The following is a 17,910-nucleotide window of genomic DNA, read 5'->3' as shown; positions in this document are numbered from 1 at the left end:
AAACACGGTCTAAACACGGTCTAAACACGGTCTAAACCTGGTCTAAACACGGTCTAAACACAGTCTAAACACGGTCTAAACATGGTCTAAACACGGTCTAAACACGGTCTAAACACGGTCTAAACTTGGTCTAAACACGGTCTAAACCTGGTCTACATCAGGTCAAAGCCAGGTCTAAACATGGTCCAAGCACGGTCTAAACCAGGACTAAACCAGGACTAAACCTGGTCTAAACCCGGTCTGAGTACTCACGTTGGGATGGGGACTTGGCAGGGGGCGCAGGGCAGAGCCTTCTTCTCAAACGCTGGTTTTGACGGCTGCTCCCAGGGTCCAGCCAACTGCACCTGTCACAAAGCAACAAAATATGAAATGTGTTTTAATTAGACCCTGTCAGGTTCATTTTAACGACATCACCACGTTAATAAAACTCATTTCATCAACAGAACGTCGTGCTTTAGAAACAACATGGGTATAAAACAGCTTAATCTATGTTAAAATGTTGTTTTCTGATAAAGACTTGAGTGTGGACCTGTTGTGACTGCACCAGGACGCGGTCGTGGCAGGGCAGGGGGCAGTGGTGCTCACAGCCCGTCAGAGGATGGTCACAGGGCAGAGCACAGGGGGGACAGGGCCCTGGGTGACACCGGTGAGGCTGGAGGGACGGGTGGTGACACTCGGGAGGGCGTCTGAAAGAGGAAAGGACAACTTTATCAGGACAGTAATATGAAAGAAGGTCTGATTTAGTCCTGATTTAGTCCTGGTTCAGTCCTGGTCCAGTCCTGGTCCAGTCCTGGTCCAGTCCTGGTCCAGTCCTGGTCCAGTCCTGGTCCAGTCCTGATCCAGTCCTGATCCAAACCTCGTGCAGTCCTGGTCCAGTCCTGGTCCAGTCCTGGTCCAGTCCTGATCCAGTCCTGATCCAAACCTCGTGCAGTCCTGGTCCAGTCCTGGTCCAATCCTGGTCCAATCCTGGTCCAATCCTGGTCCAATCCTGGTCCAATCCTGGTCCAATCCTGGTCCAGTCCTGGTCCAGTCCTGGTCCAGTCCTGGTCCAAACCTCGTCCAGTCCTGGTCCAAACCTCGTCCAGTCCTGGTCCAGTCCTGGTCCAGTCCTGGTCCAGTCCTGGTCCAATCCTGGTCCAGTCCTGAAGTAGTTCAAGGCTGTTGAACGGCCAAATATGAGCTTAGTCTTGGTTTAGTCCTGGTCAAGTCTGGGGGGCGTAACAGAACTTGTTTGATCCTGGTTTGAGTTTAGTCTTGACGTAGACTTGGTTTGGTCCTGTTCTAGTCCAGGTTTAGTTGTCCTGTTTAGTTTAGTTTTAAATTTCTCATTATAGCCACACAATATGAGCTTGGACTTGGTTTAGTCCTGTTCAAGTCCTGATTTGCTCTGGTGCAGGCCGAGTTTTGCGCAGGTTTAGAGCTCCAGAGTCTCATGGTCCAGTTAAACTTCCAGTCCTGGTTCAGCCTTGGTCCAGTCCTGGTCCAGTCCTGGTCCAGAGTTACCTGCAGAGCTCTTTACACCTGGGGGGCTTGGTGGTCCTCTCTCTGCCACAGGGCACGACCAGGACGGTCTTCCCACAAGAGCAGCTCACCTCCACAGTCTCAGGACACGGGTAACAGGCTCCTGAGAACAAGAACGCGACAAAAAGCTCCAAGTTTAGCTTTGAAATCAGGAATAATTGTGCAGAATAAAGGGTTCTCAAAAGTATCAAAAATCAGAGGCTAAATTAAACAAAAACGCATAAAAAAGTCACATTAACAGGACAAAATCTGCGCTTTCCTGAACAGTTTTTGTTTGATTTTGAGCTGCATCAGAACCAATACAAGACCGAACGCTAAGATAAAGAATGTTCTGTAATTTTGTGAATAAAACTGGACTCAATTGGGTCGAAACCGGTGTTGTCACGATCCGAAAACATCAAACTCGATTTCGATACTAAGGAATACACCGGATACTCGACACCGATTCCACAGAGATAATAAAAAACTCTTAATTTCAGACAAATTCGAATGTGATTTTCAGAATTAAGTTGTATACTAGTTCAGGAAACGTTCAATTCTGTCCTGCGAATGTGACTTTTTCAGCTTTAGTACCGATTAACGTCAGATTTTCGATACTTTTCACCATCTTAGTCTGAACCAATCAAAAACCAGGATTAAAAAAGTGTAATAAAGTTGTCCCGAACCAGGTCGAAACTGGATTAAAGCGAATAACTCATCATAAAACAGTTTGCGCCGCTGACATTTGCAGCCATTTTGTGCTTCGTCTTTTGTTCTGCGGGGAAAAGGGCTCATTATTGCCGCGCCGTGATTGGTCGATAACGTGAGATGCAGCGATGCGATTGGCCGCCGTGACCTTTGAGAGAGACTCGTACAAACAGAAGGTTGACGAGAGATAACGGAAACAAAACAAAAACGGTGATATAACGTGTTTTTTGGGGGTTTTTGAAGCGACGCGATGGCTCTCTGTAAATGTCACGAGAGGTTTTTATTATTAAAGGTCCGGTATTATTCAGAATTTAGACTTTTTTATGCGGGTTTGCAACTGTTTGAATGTGTATGAACGGGTTTGTGGTTCTTTGACGTGACTTTGAGTGACTTAAAGTTGGAAAAATGCTTTATAAAAATCAAAACATACAAAAAAAACTCCAATTTGTCAAGTAAAATACGTCGTTATCCAGTCCGTTTGTTTTTTTTACCATTTCTTTTTCCAGCCAATGTTCTGTTCTCTACTCAAAACACTCATTTAACCCCTGACCTCTGCACAGCTGCGGCTCTCGTCCAATCAGATCGCATCTCCCAAACGCTGATGTGATGCGACAAACTGAGCCGAATCAAAAAAAACAAACTAGCGAAAGTAATCGGCCAATCGCGGAGCGGAAAACGGCGACGTCGACATCAGAGAAAGAGCGACCTCGTCAAATAACAGGGGCAGTGTTAAAGGTGGAGAGAACTGACGGAAATATCTTAGTATTTTTGGAGGCGGTAATAATAAATAGATCATAATTATGCAGGAATGTGCTAAAACGGGGCTGTGTGTGTGTCGGGGTCGAGGTTCAAGAAACAAAAATGGTTCAGGGAAAGGAAATAAAAGCAACAGTTACAACTAAATGGTCAAAAGTCGTGTTTTTATATTACGCTTTTCCACTTTTAAAGCTCTTTATATGAAGGAGCTGTGTTTGGAGGGAACGACGCGCGGTTTATGTGAACAAGACCGAACCGAAAGTGAAGTAAACGCAAGTAAAGTCCAGTTAATTTATAGTGAGTTTATGAAAAAGACGTGGTTTTGTTTCTGCAAACGTTTAAGTGCGACCTGTTCATGGTGCGTACATTATACTGAATGTACGGTCAAGAAATGCAAATACAGCGCTGTCACAACATTTATTTTATTAGTTTATCTGATAAGGGAAAACATAAAAAAATAAATAAAAACAAAACATAAAATAAAATAAAAATAATAATAAAAAATAAACAAAAAATAAATTAATAAAAAAATAAATAAATAAAATAATAAAAAATAAACAAAAAATAAATAAATAAATAATTAAAATAAATAAATAAATAAATAAATAAATAAAAAATAATAAAAATTAATAAATAAAAATTAATAAAAAATAATAAAAAAATAAAAAATAAAAAATAAAAAATTAATAAATAAAAATTAATAAATAAATATTGTTGTAACTGATGTGATTTTGCTAAGAGTTACTTTGAGGACAACAATAAAACAGAAACAAACTATATAAAAACAACAAAAATCGTGTTGTTTGTCATTTTTATTTTGTCGTAAAGGAGCCATAAAATAAGTCTTTAGTTCCAAAACCAGTTGAAGAATTAACATTTAAGCTAATTGTTCCATTTAATCAATCAGTCAATCAATCAGCTAAAGGTCGAGCGCACTCACCTCACAGCCAGAGGGTTCCAGGTTTGACTCCCAGAAAACTCAGGGGTTTAAGTGCGGAGTTTAAAGTTTATCAAATCGAACAATTAGCTCAAATATATATATATTTAAGAGTGAGAGGAGAAGGGGGGAGAAAGGGGAGGAAGAATGACAGGAGAGAGGGTGGAAGAGGAGAAAAAAGGAGTGAGTGAAGGAGAGAGAGAGGGGAGGAGAAGAGAAGAGTGAAAGGAGAAGAGGAGAACAGAGGGTAGAAGAGGAAAGAGGGTGAAAGAGCAAAGAGAGAAAAGAAGAGAGCGAAGGAGGAGAGCAGAGCGAGAAAAGGAGTGAAAAGAGAAGAGAACAGAGGGTGGAGGAGGAGAGAGAGAAAAGGAGCGAGTAAAGGAGAAGAGAGAGCGAAGGAGGAGAGCAGAGCGAGAAAAGGAGTGAAAGGAGAAGAGGACAGAGGGTGGAGGAGGAGAGAGAGAGAAAAGGAGCGAGTAAAGGAGAGAGAGCGAAAGAGGAGAGCAGAGCAAGAAAAGGAGTGAAAGGAGAAGAGGATAGAGGGTGGAGGAGAAGGAGAGTGAGAAAAGGAGCGAGTAAAGGCGGAGTGAGAGCGAAGGAGGAGAGCAGAGCGAGAAGAGGAGGGAAGAGTGAAAGGAGAAGAGCAGAGAGGGTGGAAGAGAGGGGAGAGGGTGGAGGAGGAGAGAGAAAATGAGCGAGTGAAGGAGAAGAGCAGAGTGAGAAGAGGGAAGAGTGAGAGAAGAGGAGACAGGGTGGAGGAGGAGTGAGAGGAGAGAGGGTGGAAGAGGAAATAGAGAAGAGAGTGAAGGAGGAGATAGCGGAGGAGAGCAGAGTGAGAGGAGGAGGGAAGAGAGGGTGGAGGAGGAGAGAGGAGAGGAGGAGAGCAGAGCGAGAGAAGGAGGGAAGAGCTGAGAGGAGAGAAAGAGGGAGAGGATAGAGACAAAGACAGAGGCAGAGACAAAAGGAGACCCCTCTCCTTTTGTCTCTCGGAGGAGGAGTGACAGAGGAGTGAGAGAAGAGGGGAGCAAGAGGAGACGAGGAGAGAGAGAGAGAGGAGGAGGAGAAGAGAGAAACTGTCCAGAAGTCACCAAATGTAGCAAGCATTTCTTTTTGTCCTAATCAGCTAGAATTACTAACAAAGTATGATCTCGTTCAGTATTTCAGGAAAAAAAAGAAGAAAAAAAAACAGCCAGAGGAGGAGAGAGGGAGTACCTTGGTGGCAGATGGAGGGACACTTGTGGTTCCTGCAGCCCAGGGAGCGCCCACAGCTCTGGTCACAGGGAGGACACTCTCCTGGACAACACTGAGACACAGAGCAGAGGGTCAGAGGAGCAGGGCCTAAAACAACAGTCGACTGGATTCATGTCAGATCTTTGTCTTCTCTCTTTTCGTAAAAGGCCTGAAGATAAAAGTTTATGGGTCTAAGGTGGAACAGATCCAAACCGATACTGCGACTGTTGAGATATGCAATTTCAACAAACAAAAACAGGCTCAAAAAAGTTTAAAATCTCCAAAAAAAAGCCTGAAATAAAGCAAAAGTGCATTTTTTTTCAGCTAAAACCACAAATAGAGATGGATTTTTTGAGTCGATATCAGATACTCGGCCTGCTGCTTTGGCTCATAACCGATATTTACCGATACCGATATTTGGGATCAAAACTTTATCTGAAGTTAATTTGTGATTTTTGTATTTATGCATTTATCTGGAATATAAAATCATTTTGAATCAGTCTGTCCAAAAAGGGCACACACAGAACGATGCAGTTTTGATATTCGATACCATACTGGTATCGAATATCAAAATAAACTGATACTGATACTGGAACCGATATATCACCCATCCCTAACCACAACTGTGATATTTCTTAACTTTTGTGGTCAATAATTTAACATACAGTTCACTTTTAGGCCAAACTTGAGCCTCAAACAATAAAAGTACATTATAATATTATGATTATGTAGGTGGAGACTGTCAGGTGGTGTTAAAGAGCTGAACTCCAGAAGAACGGACGGAGAAAACAGAAGAAGTACTTATGACAACAAATAACAACAAAACTAAACCTACACCACATCAGGACTGAACAGCACGTCCCAGTCAAACTAAAATCTCAATCATCAAACTTTAAAAATGCACTTTAGATCAAACACAGTGCTCTGCAAATAAATGAATGTCCAGACTTTGTACAGAAGGATCTTTTTGTATCTGTAGTTTAGACGTCTGCAAAAACGACCGATATAAGTGAAATAATCGAGTGAATCGAGTCGCCCCACACACTAAAAACAGGACAAGTCTAATACAAACCATGTCTAAATCGGGTCCAAACAAGGTCCAAACCGGGTCAAAGCCGGGTCCAAACCGAGTACAAACCAGCTCCAAACCAGGTCCAAACCAGATCTAAACCAGGTCTAAACCGGGTCTAAATCGGGTCCAAACCAAGTCCAAACCGGGTCTAAGCCAGGGCTAAGTAAGGTCTAAACCTGGTCTAAATCGGGTCCAAACCAAGTAAAATATGAGTCTAAACGATGCCCAAACCAGGTCCAAAACACACCTAAACCTCATCTAAACCAGGCCTAAGCAGGCTCCACACAGGTCCAAACCCGGCACAAACCCCGCCTAAAGTGGGTCTAAAGTGGGTCTAAAGTGGGTCTAAAGTGGGTCTAAAGTGGGTCTAAAGTGGGTCTAAAGTGGGTCCAAACCAGGTCTAAACTTGGTCCAGTTGAGGCCAAACGTGGGAGACGTCCTGAAAGCGTCAGATCAGATGTGACCGTGTCAGTGGAAATGTCACAGAGATGGTGATAATGAAATAATCAAAAGGGCAAACGATTCTGAGAATCACACGCTTTTAAGGTCAACCTCGAACGCACCACAAGGAGAGAGGAGGAAGAGAAGGAAGAGGAGGAAGAGGAGGAAGAGAGGAGAGAGACAGGAGAGAGAGACGAGAGACAGAGGAGAGAAGCAGAGGAGACAGAGGAGAAAGACAGAGGAGAGAGAGACAAAGGAGAGAGAGAGGAGAGAGAGAGAGAGATAGAGAGAGAGATAGAGGAGAGAGAGGAGAGAGAGACAGAGGAGACAGAAACAGAGGGGGAGAGACAGAGGAGAGAGAGACAGAGGAGAGAGAGAGGAGAGAGACAGAGGAGACAGAGGAGAGAGAGGAGAGAGAGAGAGAGGAGAGAGAGACAGAGGAGAGAGAGAGAGAGAGAGAGAGAGAGGAGAGAGAGACAGAAGAGAGAGACAGAGGAGACAGAGAAACAGAGGAGAGAGAGACAGAGGAGAGAGACACAGAGGAGAGAGACACAGAGGAGAGAGAGAGGAGAGAGACAGAGGAGAGAGAGACAGAAGAGAGAGACAGAAGAGAGAGGAGAGAGACAGAGGACAGACACAGAAGAGAGAGACAGAGGAGAGAGAGACAGAGGAGAGAGAGAGGAGAGAGACAGAGGAGAGAGAGACAGAAGAGAGAGACAGAAGAGAGAGGAGAGAGACAGAGGACAGACACAGAAGAGAGAGACAGAGGAGAGAGAGACAGAGGAAGAGAGAAGAGGAAAATGAGGGGGTTGAAGGGAAAGAGAGAAGAGAGAGTAGAGGAGAAAGAAGAGGCGAGGAGAGAAGGAGGAAAGAGAGAAGAGGAGAAAGGGGAGGACAGCCAGAGGAGAAGAGGAGTGAGAAGAGAGGAGGAAGAGCGGAGAAGAGAGGAGAGGAGAGTGGGAGGAAGGAGAAAGAGGAAAAGAGGAGAGAGCGAGACGGGGGAAGGAGGAGACAGAGGAGAAGAGGAGAGAGAGAGACAGGGGACAGGTAAAGGAGAAAGGGATGAGGAGGATGAGAGAGCCTCCTGAGCGTCACACTTGTGTTTTCTGTTTGTATTTTTCAGTATTTTGAACAGGACGCCCATAAAAACAGTCTGAGCGCTCCCATCGGACTCTCCCTGTATAAATATAAATAAAAGTGTTTAAAGGTGGTGTTACGAGCCGGGTCTACGTGGGGAGGTTCCCGTGTCGCCCTGAATGCGTCTCACAGTTGTCGTGATTGTGCGTTTTCTCGTTCACCTTGCGTCTGCACTGGTGTCTCTGGCAGCTGCGCGTCTTGGAGCATTTGGAGTCGCACAGATATTCTTTATGACACGGCATCAGCTTCCGGTGTTTTCCACAGCGGCATTCTTTCTCCACCTCCTGCAAACGCAAAAGAGTCGAAAATAAATAAAGTGTTTGATTCTGTTTGATTTTATACGGGGTTTATGTTTAAGGCGACTTTGGAAACTGGTTTGGTTGTAAAATCGGCTGAAGAAATAAAGTGAGTTTGGATTTGGACAAATAATGTGATAGAATAAACACCACAGGAGAGAGAGAGAGGAGAGAAAGAGGAGAGAGAGAAGAGAGAAAGAGGAGAGAGAGAGAAGAGAGAAAGAGAGAGAAAGAGAAGAGAGAGAGAGAAGAGAGAAAGAGGAGAGAGGAGGAGGAGGAGAGAGAGGGGAGGAGGAAAAAGAGGACAGAGAGAGAAGAGGAGAGAGAGAGAAGAGAGAAAGAGAAGAGAGAGAGAGAAGAGAGAAAGAGAGAGAGAAGAGAGGGGAGGAGGGGAGAGCAAAGAGAAGAAGGAGAGAGATGAGAGAAGGAGGAGAGAGGGGAGGAGAGAGAGGGAAGGAGGAGAAAAGAGAGAAAGAGGAGGAGGAGGAGAGGAAAGGAGGAGAGACAGGAGGAAGGAGGAGCGAGAAGAGAGGAGGAGGAGAGAGAAGGAAGGAGGAGAGAGGAGAAGAGAGAAGGAAAGAGAAGAGAGAAGGAGGAGAGAGGGGAGGAGGAGAGAGGAGAGGGAAGGAGGAGCAAGAAGAGAGAAGGAGGAGAAGGGAGGAGGAGAGAGGAGAAGAGTAGAGACAGATCTTTGGAAACTGTTTTGTTAAATGTTCAGTGTAAATAAAGTGGATTTGTATTTGTATAAATAATAGAACAAACCACATCATGATGAGGAGCCTCAGTTCACGAGAGAATTTACTGAACCAAGTCACCCCAAAATAATGGAGTTTAAAATTTACAATAAAAAAACAAAACAAAATGTGTGTGTGTCAGTGGTGGAAGGTAACAAAGTATTGTTCTTAAGTATAGATACTAAAAATTTTAAAGTGTATACTTTTTTTTTGTTTTACTTCACTACATTTGAGAGCAGTACATTTTTGAACTAGACTGAAAAGTAAAAAGTACTTTTCATGTGATTTGAGGGGTTATTTTTACCATGTTCGCAGAAACATCCTGACTAAAGTTTTCGAGTTAAAGCTTCAGCTTTGAGCAAAACAAAAATAAATACACAGAATTCATGAGAAAAACTAAAACTGATTCGTATTATTACTGTGGAACAAAAGATAAATCATTTTGAATCAGTATTTCTACATTTAACACTTTAACAAATTAACAACACTTGTGTGACATACTTTTACTTTTTACACTTAAAGTACATTTTTTAACAGGTACTTCAACACTTTTATGCAAGTAGATTTTTCTCATGTGATACTTTTACTTAAGTAAAAGTACAGACACAGAGGTAAAAAGTTACTCAAGTAACACAGTTTTCATCCACACTGGTGTATGTGTGTATATATGTATGTACATATATTTTTGTGCTGTGGACATTTTGAGCGCTGCAGGAATTAAAAGTTGAGTTTTAAGAAGCTCATTCAAAAAAGCAGCAAGAATTAAAGTCAATAAATGAGTGTTTAGGTTAAGGATGTTTTGAAGCTGGTCACACTTTGCCCCTGTGTGCCATCCAGGCCCGGTGTACGTTACCTGTCGGCAGGTGTCACAGTTGCCACGGTGACACCTCCTGGAGCAGGTGTGTTTGCCGCAGGTCAAAGGTCGATCGCAGGTGTCTCCACAGGGCAGCACCTCCTCAGCACAACCTGCCGAGCTCTCTGCGAGAAAATATATTAATTTACTTCTCATTATGTTTTTACCTCTGGCCGTTAAAAAGACAAAAAAACACTTTTTAAATTGTTAATCGCTACGGCAACAGCGCTAAGTTTAATCAGCCTGAAGCTCATGGATAAAAACAAAAAAAAAAAGTTTGGTTGAATAGAAAAAATGGACAAAATGGCTAAAAAAAAAAATCATGTATTTAATGAATTTATTATATTTTGAGGCAGCAGAAGAGTCGAGCGGTTCTTACTGGTTTTGCCACAGGGACAGGTCCTGTTGACAGAGCGGGGACACGGGGGACAGGGGGCGCTGTGGCACACCTCCTCACAGGTGTGGTTCCCGCAGGACAGAGGACGCCCACACACCTGTCGATCAAATATAGAGTTTATACAGTGGTTAGTAGCGAGTATTTTGCGCTTTGGATTAATTCTGTTGGGAGTTTATTTCTGCCGGACACAGAGTGAAGCCTTTCCCTCGACTAAATGAACAGCGTGCAGCTACGAAGGCGGTGACATAACAGCGCAGCCTCCAGCTCTCGACACAGCTGGAGCGAGCGCAGTCTGAGTGAACCGTCAATCTCCAGAATTTCCATGGTGAGTTCAAAAATAAATAAATAAAAAAGGACTGAGTGAGGCCTGTAACAACAACGTGTCTGAGGCGATGTTTTATCATGTGGTTTCCTGTAGCAAAACGCAAAACGACTTTATGTCACTGAAACCACAGCACTTCAGAACTACTTTAACCTCCTGAGACCCGAGATCCTGCAGGACTTTATTTGCAAAAACTATTAAGTGCTTGAACACGTACATTTTGTGTAAAAAACAAAATGAGAAACAATTGTGCCTCTAGGAAAAATGTGTCTAATTTGTGCTGCTGACAGGAGCAGGAAGACGTATGCCTTTAAATAAAAATAAAATAAAAAAATAAAAAAAATAAAAAAAATTAATTAAAATACAATAAAAAATAAAATAATAAATAAAAATAAAAATAAAAAATAAATAAATACAATAAAAAAATAAAATAAAAAAATATAAATAAATAAATAATCTAAACTCTTAGAAATATTCAAAATTGAACATGTTCTTGCACTGTGGCCTAAACAACCCAAAATGTGTTGTCCACAGATGAGGACACCAGGTCTCAGGAGTGAAAATGTAATATGCACTGGCTTTTGCGTTCAAATAACTAAGCACAATACTCGTTAGTTGCAGCACTGAAATAATCCTGACAAGCCTCGACATTGAATCACCCAAAACACTAAGCAAAACGTTCTCCTGTAAGCTAAAAAAGTGATAAAGTTGACTTAGAATGACAAGGGAGAGCTTGCGTTACTCTACACCGCAACGCCTGTCGTGTGTTAATGCAGTAACTGGACAGTAGGTGGCAGCACTCGCCTGTGTACAGTTCCACAGGGGCTCCGCGCAGGGCCTCTCTTTCCTCTCCCGCCCGCACTCACAGCTCTGCACGCTCACACGGGGACACGGCTCGCACGCTGGACACAAAACAGTCAAAATATTACGCAATTAAGAGCAACGCTACTTCAAAATAATATAATCAAGTAGAAGTAAAAAGCAGTGGTTCAATAAATTAAGTAGTATGTAACTTAAAAGGTAAATGATGGGACGTAACATCTGATTTATAATTTGAGGTGAAGGTAAAGTGAAGAACTAAACATGAAATAATGAACAGAATGTGGTGTTTTCAAACAGACACAAAAATGAGACTAATCATATCATATTTGAAGGAGCTGCAGGAAACACAAATTGTCGACATGAAGCTTTTGACACTTGTGCACTTACTCACTACTACTCAAGTAGACGTAAAAGTATGCTGCTAGAAAAGTACAAATTCTTTAAAAAGTTACTCAAGTGAATTTAACTGTACTACTCATCTCTGCCTCTATGTGGAAAAGTGAAAACCCTACAATATGTGTGGTGCAAACGTGAATCACTCTGATGCAGGGACAAATATACAGCAGTGTGACGGGTGAGTGACGGGTGAATGACGGGTGAATGACGGGTGAGTGACAGGTGAGTGACAGGTGAGTCTTACCTGAGTGGCAGAGCTGGGAGCAGGTGTGCTGTTTACAAGGAAGGACTTTAGCACAGACCTGCTGACACAACCAGGACTGAAAACAGAAAGAAAATATTAAAAACAAAACAAGAGAGGAGCAGAGGAGCACAGCCAGAGGAGCAGAGGAGGCAGAGAAGGAGAGGAAGAGGAGCCAGAAGAGCCAGAGGAGCCAGAGGAGCCGGAGGAGCCAGAGGAGCGCCAGAAAGAAAATATGAAAAAAAACCAAAAAAAAAACAAAACAAAGGAGCAGAAAAGCACAGCCAGAAGGGCAGAGTAGTAGGGGTAGAGGAGTAGAGCCAGAGGAGTAGAGCCACAGGAGCAAGCAGGAGCAAACAGGAGAGGATGTGGTGTGTGGACATGTCCAGTAGGGGGCGCTGCAGACCTTGTTGCTGCAGCGTCGGGGCAGAGGTTTGGCTTTTCCACACAAACATGTAACCGACACCATCTTTGGACACGGAGGACAGGGACCTAAAAACACAGCAATAATGAGTTTGCTACAGAATATACTTTATGAAAACACACATCAACTCAGGAAGAGAGGAGCAGAGGGAGAAGAGAGGAGCGGAGGGAGAGGAGAGGAGCGGAGAGGAGCAGACAAGAGCAGAGAGGAGCAGAGAAGAACAGACAGGAGCAGAGAGGAGCAGAGAGGAGCAGACAAGAGTAGACAGGAGCAGAGACAGAGGAGCAGAGAAAAGCAGACAAGAGTAGAGAGGAGCAGAGAAGAACAGACATGAGCAGAGAGGAGCAGACAGGAGCAGAGAAGAACGTACAGGAGCAGAGAGGAGCAGACAAGAGCAAAGGCAGAGGAGCAGAGAAAGAGAAGCAGAGAGGAGCAGAGACGGAGGAGCAGAGAAAAGCAGACAAGAGCAGAGAGGAGCAGAGAAGAACAGAGAGGAGCAGAGAAGAGCAGAGAGGAGCAAAACCAGAGGAGCCTTCTACCAGAAAAATTACATAGTTCACCTTTTATCAACCAAAAAGACTAAATCTGATGAAAAAACACTACTTTTAAAAGATCTTGTAATGTAATTTGACTGTATTTAAAACCCTGGTAGACAGACAGATATTAGCCTGGATTAAGGTTGTCAAAATCATCGAAAAATCGGATTCTAGCGATACTAAAACGGGTATCGAAAATAGATACTCATTTAAGCAGATATCAATACTAAAAAAATCACACAGGACAGAATTTAACCTTTCCTGGACACATGGGGATTTAAAAGAAAGTACTACTATTTAATCTGGAAAACCACATTCTATTGTCTAAAGAAAGTGTTTTTTATTATCAGCGCAGTATCAGAATCAGATTTGAAAATGTAGTATTGTGAAAACATTAGCCTGGATCTTTGTAGTAGGGAGGTACCTGGGTGACACAGGAGCAGACAGGTGTGACCACAGTCCGGTTTTAGTTTCTTTTCACAAACGGAGCCGCACGAGTGAGGGACGAGCCACGGGTCCGAGGGAGGGTCCTGCACTTTCCCACAATAACACAGGTACCTGAACGCAACACGAACAAAGACAAGTGGGAATTAGTCCTGGTTTAAGATGAGTTTGAGCCTTAGTTTAGTCTCAGCTACACTCCCTGGTTTGTAGCTCCCTCTAGTGGTCAACAGTCTCACCTGTTTGGAGTGGCACTGGGAGGATACTCTGCTCTGCATTTGGGACTGAAACACAAAGCAAAAACAAAACCTCTTAAAAATATAAAATGTAAAACAAATATGAAAGTGATACTTGGGTAAAAATGAAGGCTTAAAAATGTGCAATATGTGACAATATCGGTGAACTGTACTCAGAAATGGCTTGAAAAATTATTTGTTTAATTGAGAGACAGATTGAAGGTGCATTGTGGGTAAAAAAAACGCGGAGGTACCAGGGCCAGGGATGCTGCTTCTGTCCGAAATCTTCGTCTGTGACCGAAGACACTAGAAACACAGAGTCACGAGCCCATTTCTGCACACACGGGAGATGGAAGAGCGAGAAGCAGCCTGAGCAGTTCCACACCTGAAAAGAAAAAAATATGATTAAAATATATTAGTGACATAACATTTGATGAATCCAAATGAAAATGACAATGTGCGGTTGTCTAAAGTATTGAAAATCAGATACTAATCGATACTAAAACTAGAAATAAACAAACCTTTCCTAGACTGATCTTGACCTGTATCTTTCACAGATATAAGACACATGGGAGTAGAAAACAAACTACTCCCATTTAATCTTAAAAATAACAGTATATTGTCTAAAGAAAGAGTGTTTTTTATTATCACTGTGGTATCAGAATCGGTATTGAGTATAAGTAAGTCTTTTCCTTAGTATCAAAATCGAGTTTGGGGTGGGTCTTCTTCCGCCGTGTGATGTCATTAGGAGGTAATCTTAAAATGTTTATTCTAATTTAAAGTGCAACTCTCCTCAGTGCGCCCCCTGCTGGCAATTGTGGCGTTTTGACGAGTCGGTCAGAAATCAGGGATGCAGTTCTTTCACATCGCGTGACAAAGCTTAGAAGTTTAAATAGTTAGAAGACTGCGTACTATCTGCGGCTTTTAGAGTGACCTTAAATCACAACCGTAGCCATAGAAATTAACAATTCAAAATAGTATATTATGTGTTTTGAATGATAAAAGTGCTCAAAATGGTGTCTTTAAACAGGAAATTGAACCCATGAGAACAAAATAATAACAACGCATTTGATTTATGAAGTTCTTTTTTTTTCTGGACATATGATTTGCAATATTTCCAGCAAAATGTGAAGAAAACAAACCCAGAATGTTTTTAGATTTTAGCAGCAGTGACAGTACCGGCTGAGTTCTCTTGACGGAGCCGATGCAGATGAGACAAGTGAGAGCTCCAGACTGAAACAGCTCATTCAGATACTGCCCAGTTCTCTGCAGACCAGCGCTGTCCCCTCCTAAAAACACACAAAGAAAACAAAGTCCCTGGTTCAGTCCCCGGTTCAGTCCCCGGTTCAGTCCCCGGTTCAGTCCTCGGTTCAGTCCTCGGTTCAGTCCTCGGTTCAATCCCTGCTTCAGTACCTGTTTGTTGGTTGTAGGAGGTGAAAGTTGAAGCCAGGATCTGTCCTCTTTTTCCATCTTTACTCTCCACATCTTCATCATCGTCTGAGGAGGAGGAGCTAAAGCCACTCTCGACCAATCGCTGAGCGGCAGCAAGATTTGACTTCCTGATTTCCTCAAAGCGCGACTCCACCGACACGGCTGGACGGAACAGAGAAAGTAAAAGCTCTTAACATCTGATTTAGTTCTGCTTTTTAACTGTATTTGAAGGAAAGGCATCATTAGTAAAATTAGTAGTACAAGTAAGTAGTAGTAATAGTTGTAGAAGTAGTAATCTGATTAGTCATTAGGTCTGTTATGATTATTTTTAGCTTGTTATGTACAGATCTTTATTTCATACATTGTCAGTTTCAGGTGCACTCTGCTGGTTTCATCAGAAGGATCAGCGTGCAGCCAAAACTATATTTTAGAAGTTTGGGGTTTTTTTTATTCTTATTGTTTACTGACATTTTTTATATACATTTTAACCAAAACTGTTTGAAATATAGTGACTAAAGGCTTCTAGATAGAGAGTATTTACAAATATAGAAAGTGTATTACTGATTTAAAAAAAATTGTTTATTAATTTTTGACATTTTGATTTATTATTGCCGCTGTCTTTGCTAAATAAAAAGGTCTTTTGGCATGTGTTAATAGTCTAATAATAATAATTAGAAAAGCAGTTGTGATGATTTTAACAGTCATCTTGTCACAAATATTCACATTATTGTTACCTACTGTACAACTACTGTTACTGAAAAAACTGTAACTGACTAAAACTATGTGGCAAATTGTTTGATATATAATTTTAATGCCAAGTTATTCCAACCTGTTGCTGGAGTTTGTGTCGGGCTCTTCTTGTCGTTCACTCGCTCTGCTCCAGGACGCTCTCTCTCTTTTGGCTGGGGTCGTGACCTTTGACCTCCCTCGCCTCGGCCGCGACCCCTGCCATGATGTCGCCACGCTGGCTCCATGGCAACAACCACTGGGGTCACTTGACTATAAAACAGAAAATATGATCAAGATTCATGCTCCTCGATTCCCTTCTCATCTACGTCTGCAGCCAAAAGTATGTTGTTTGGAGTAGGGATGAGACGATAAACAATAATATCGTTTATCGTGATGAAAAGGGTTGACAATAATCATTTGTGGCATTTTTATATAATCGTAATAATCGCCAACAAAGATAATCGCCATTGTGTCACCAGAATGTGCAGGAAAAAAATTACTTCTCCCCGATGATCGCCTCAAGATCACTGTTCTTTTCACTTAAAACAATGCTCAATACTTTAAGTTGTTTAAATATGGAACCTTTTCATAATATTTAAATTGTAACATCATTTTTAAACTGTCAGCCATAATAATTATCGTGATATAATTGTTAATCGCAATTATTTTGGCCATGATAACCGTGACACCAAATTTCAATATCATCCTATGCCTAATTTGGAGTAGAAATAAGAACTTTTGGCTGAACAAATCTGATTATTTTTGTGATCAATGAAGAAAAAAGTGACCAATCAAATCCCCAGCTCTAAACTGGACACATGACAACTTTTTTACTACAAAATAGAAGTATTTGTACACAGTCAACACAACTGTGGTTACTAAAAAATCGTAAAATGCTTGTGTGTTCGTTTGATTGTTTTTTTGTTTGTTTTTTTTGTGTGTTATATGTGATTTATTAAAACAATGGAAATCACTGAAAGAAAATGACACCAAATGGATTACAGAGAACCAAACTCTAAATGAAGTAGATATTAGCAACATTTATTATCTTTTGCAAAGCCGTTTACGTCTAGAAGCATCAGTAAAACGTAACAAATATTCTGACATGGAACCACTCCTTTCAGTAAAAGATTTGATTTCTACTTTGCCAAAATATTCAACAAATTCGGCCAAGTTCTGACTGCTAGCCAGTTAGCTCAAGGATGCTAACTTACACTAAAATAGGCCAGAATGAGAGGTCAAATTAAAAAGTTAAAATGGTGATGGGTTCGTTTTAAGTGTTTTTAGCCGCATATGCAAAGCTAAGGTCAGAAAATGTTTGCACTTTTTATAATTCAAGTTTTAATTCATAATCATACCTTTGCACTACGTTCTGCACGTCTCGCTCCGGTTAGGACATGCGCAGTGAGGCCGGACCAGGCATGATGGGTGTTGTAGTTCGAAGACGGGTTTGACAAACGGAGAAAGCTGAACAAAAAACTACAAATCCCGGACCCATAGTAAAAAAAAACAGTTGAAATGCGACGTGTCATCAGGCGAAAAATATGGAAAAAGGTAAAGAAAGACATTTACACAACCAGCCAATGTTGTGTGTGTGATGTTTTTCTTTTCTTTATTTTTACTAGTTTATACATTTAAGATTTTTAGATACATATGGAAGACATCAAACTTGTTTTCATTGTATTATTATTATTATTATTATTATTATTATTATTATTATTATTAATAATAATAATAATAATAATAATAATAATAATAATAATAATAATAATAATAATAATAATAATATCAGTATTAGTATTATTAGCATTTTATTATTAGTATTATTATTTTATTAGTAGTATTTTATTATTATTACATTTACATTTTAACCTCATAAAATGTCTGAAATGGTTTTGTGCTGGTCCTTGTCAGGGTCAAGAAATACCAAAAGTGCAAAGCAGTGATCAAAGCAAAGGGTATGTATTCAAATAAAAAAATAAATAAAAATCTAAAATCTAAAACAAGTTATGAGATATTTTCATTGTTTGTTTTGTTTTTGTTTGTTTTTTTCTACTACATTCCATATGTGTCCATTCATAATTTTGATGCCTTCAGTCAGTCAGAATAAAGGAGAATCATGAATTAAAAAGTGTGTCCAAACTTCTGAGTAAAAAGATAATTAATGTTAAGAAAAAAAAAAAAAAAAAGAAAAATCTGTTCTCTATATAAATTAATGCATAGTGATAGTATCAAGAAATTGATTTTGTACAAAAAAAAAACAATTTATTA

General features: G+C 41.1%; 1 protein-coding gene across 2 annotated transcripts in view; it reads right to left on the bottom strand.

Annotated features, from left to right (window-relative positions):
- The window catches only part of nfxl1 (nuclear transcription factor, X-box binding-like 1), a 35,019-nt gene extending 17,959 nt beyond the window's left edge, over positions 1 to 17,060 (bottom strand). The window contains exons 1-17 of one of the 2 annotated variants that reach the window (XM_033983621.2): positions 16,998 to 17,060; positions 15,740 to 15,909; positions 14,893 to 15,072; positions 14,659 to 14,768; positions 13,734 to 13,864; positions 13,483 to 13,527; positions 13,227 to 13,360; positions 12,249 to 12,334; positions 11,846 to 11,921; positions 11,188 to 11,285; positions 10,044 to 10,158; positions 9,665 to 9,789; positions 7,943 to 8,065; positions 5,114 to 5,204; positions 1,504 to 1,624; positions 530 to 686; positions 253 to 344 (exon numbers count right to left, since the gene is read on the bottom strand). In XM_033983621.2, coding sequence (XP_033839512.1) covers positions 253 to 344; positions 530 to 686; positions 1,504 to 1,624; positions 5,114 to 5,204; positions 7,943 to 8,065; positions 9,665 to 9,789; positions 10,044 to 10,158; positions 11,188 to 11,285; positions 11,846 to 11,921; positions 12,249 to 12,334; positions 13,227 to 13,360; positions 13,483 to 13,527; positions 13,734 to 13,864; positions 14,659 to 14,768; positions 14,893 to 15,072; positions 15,740 to 15,884 — 1,829 coding nt within the window. In that variant the 5' untranslated portion in view covers positions 15,885 to 15,909; positions 16,998 to 17,060. The remainder of the gene's footprint in view (positions 1 to 252; positions 345 to 529; positions 687 to 1,503; positions 1,625 to 5,113; positions 5,205 to 7,942; positions 8,066 to 9,664; positions 9,790 to 10,043; positions 10,159 to 11,187; positions 11,286 to 11,845; positions 11,922 to 12,248; positions 12,335 to 13,226; positions 13,361 to 13,482; positions 13,528 to 13,733; positions 13,865 to 14,658; positions 14,769 to 14,892; positions 15,073 to 15,739; positions 15,910 to 16,997) is intronic. The other variant, XM_055229196.1, reaches the window with a different exon arrangement.
- Positions 17,061 to 17,910: the final 850 nt, after the last annotated feature.

This window comes from Periophthalmus magnuspinnatus, chromosome 18 (assembly GCF_009829125.3).
Source record: "Periophthalmus magnuspinnatus isolate fPerMag1 chromosome 18, fPerMag1.2.pri, whole genome shotgun sequence".
Lineage (NCBI taxonomy): Eukaryota > Metazoa > Chordata > Actinopteri > Gobiiformes > Gobiidae > Periophthalmus > Periophthalmus magnuspinnatus.
This window is presented reverse-complemented; position numbering and strand designations above follow the sequence as displayed.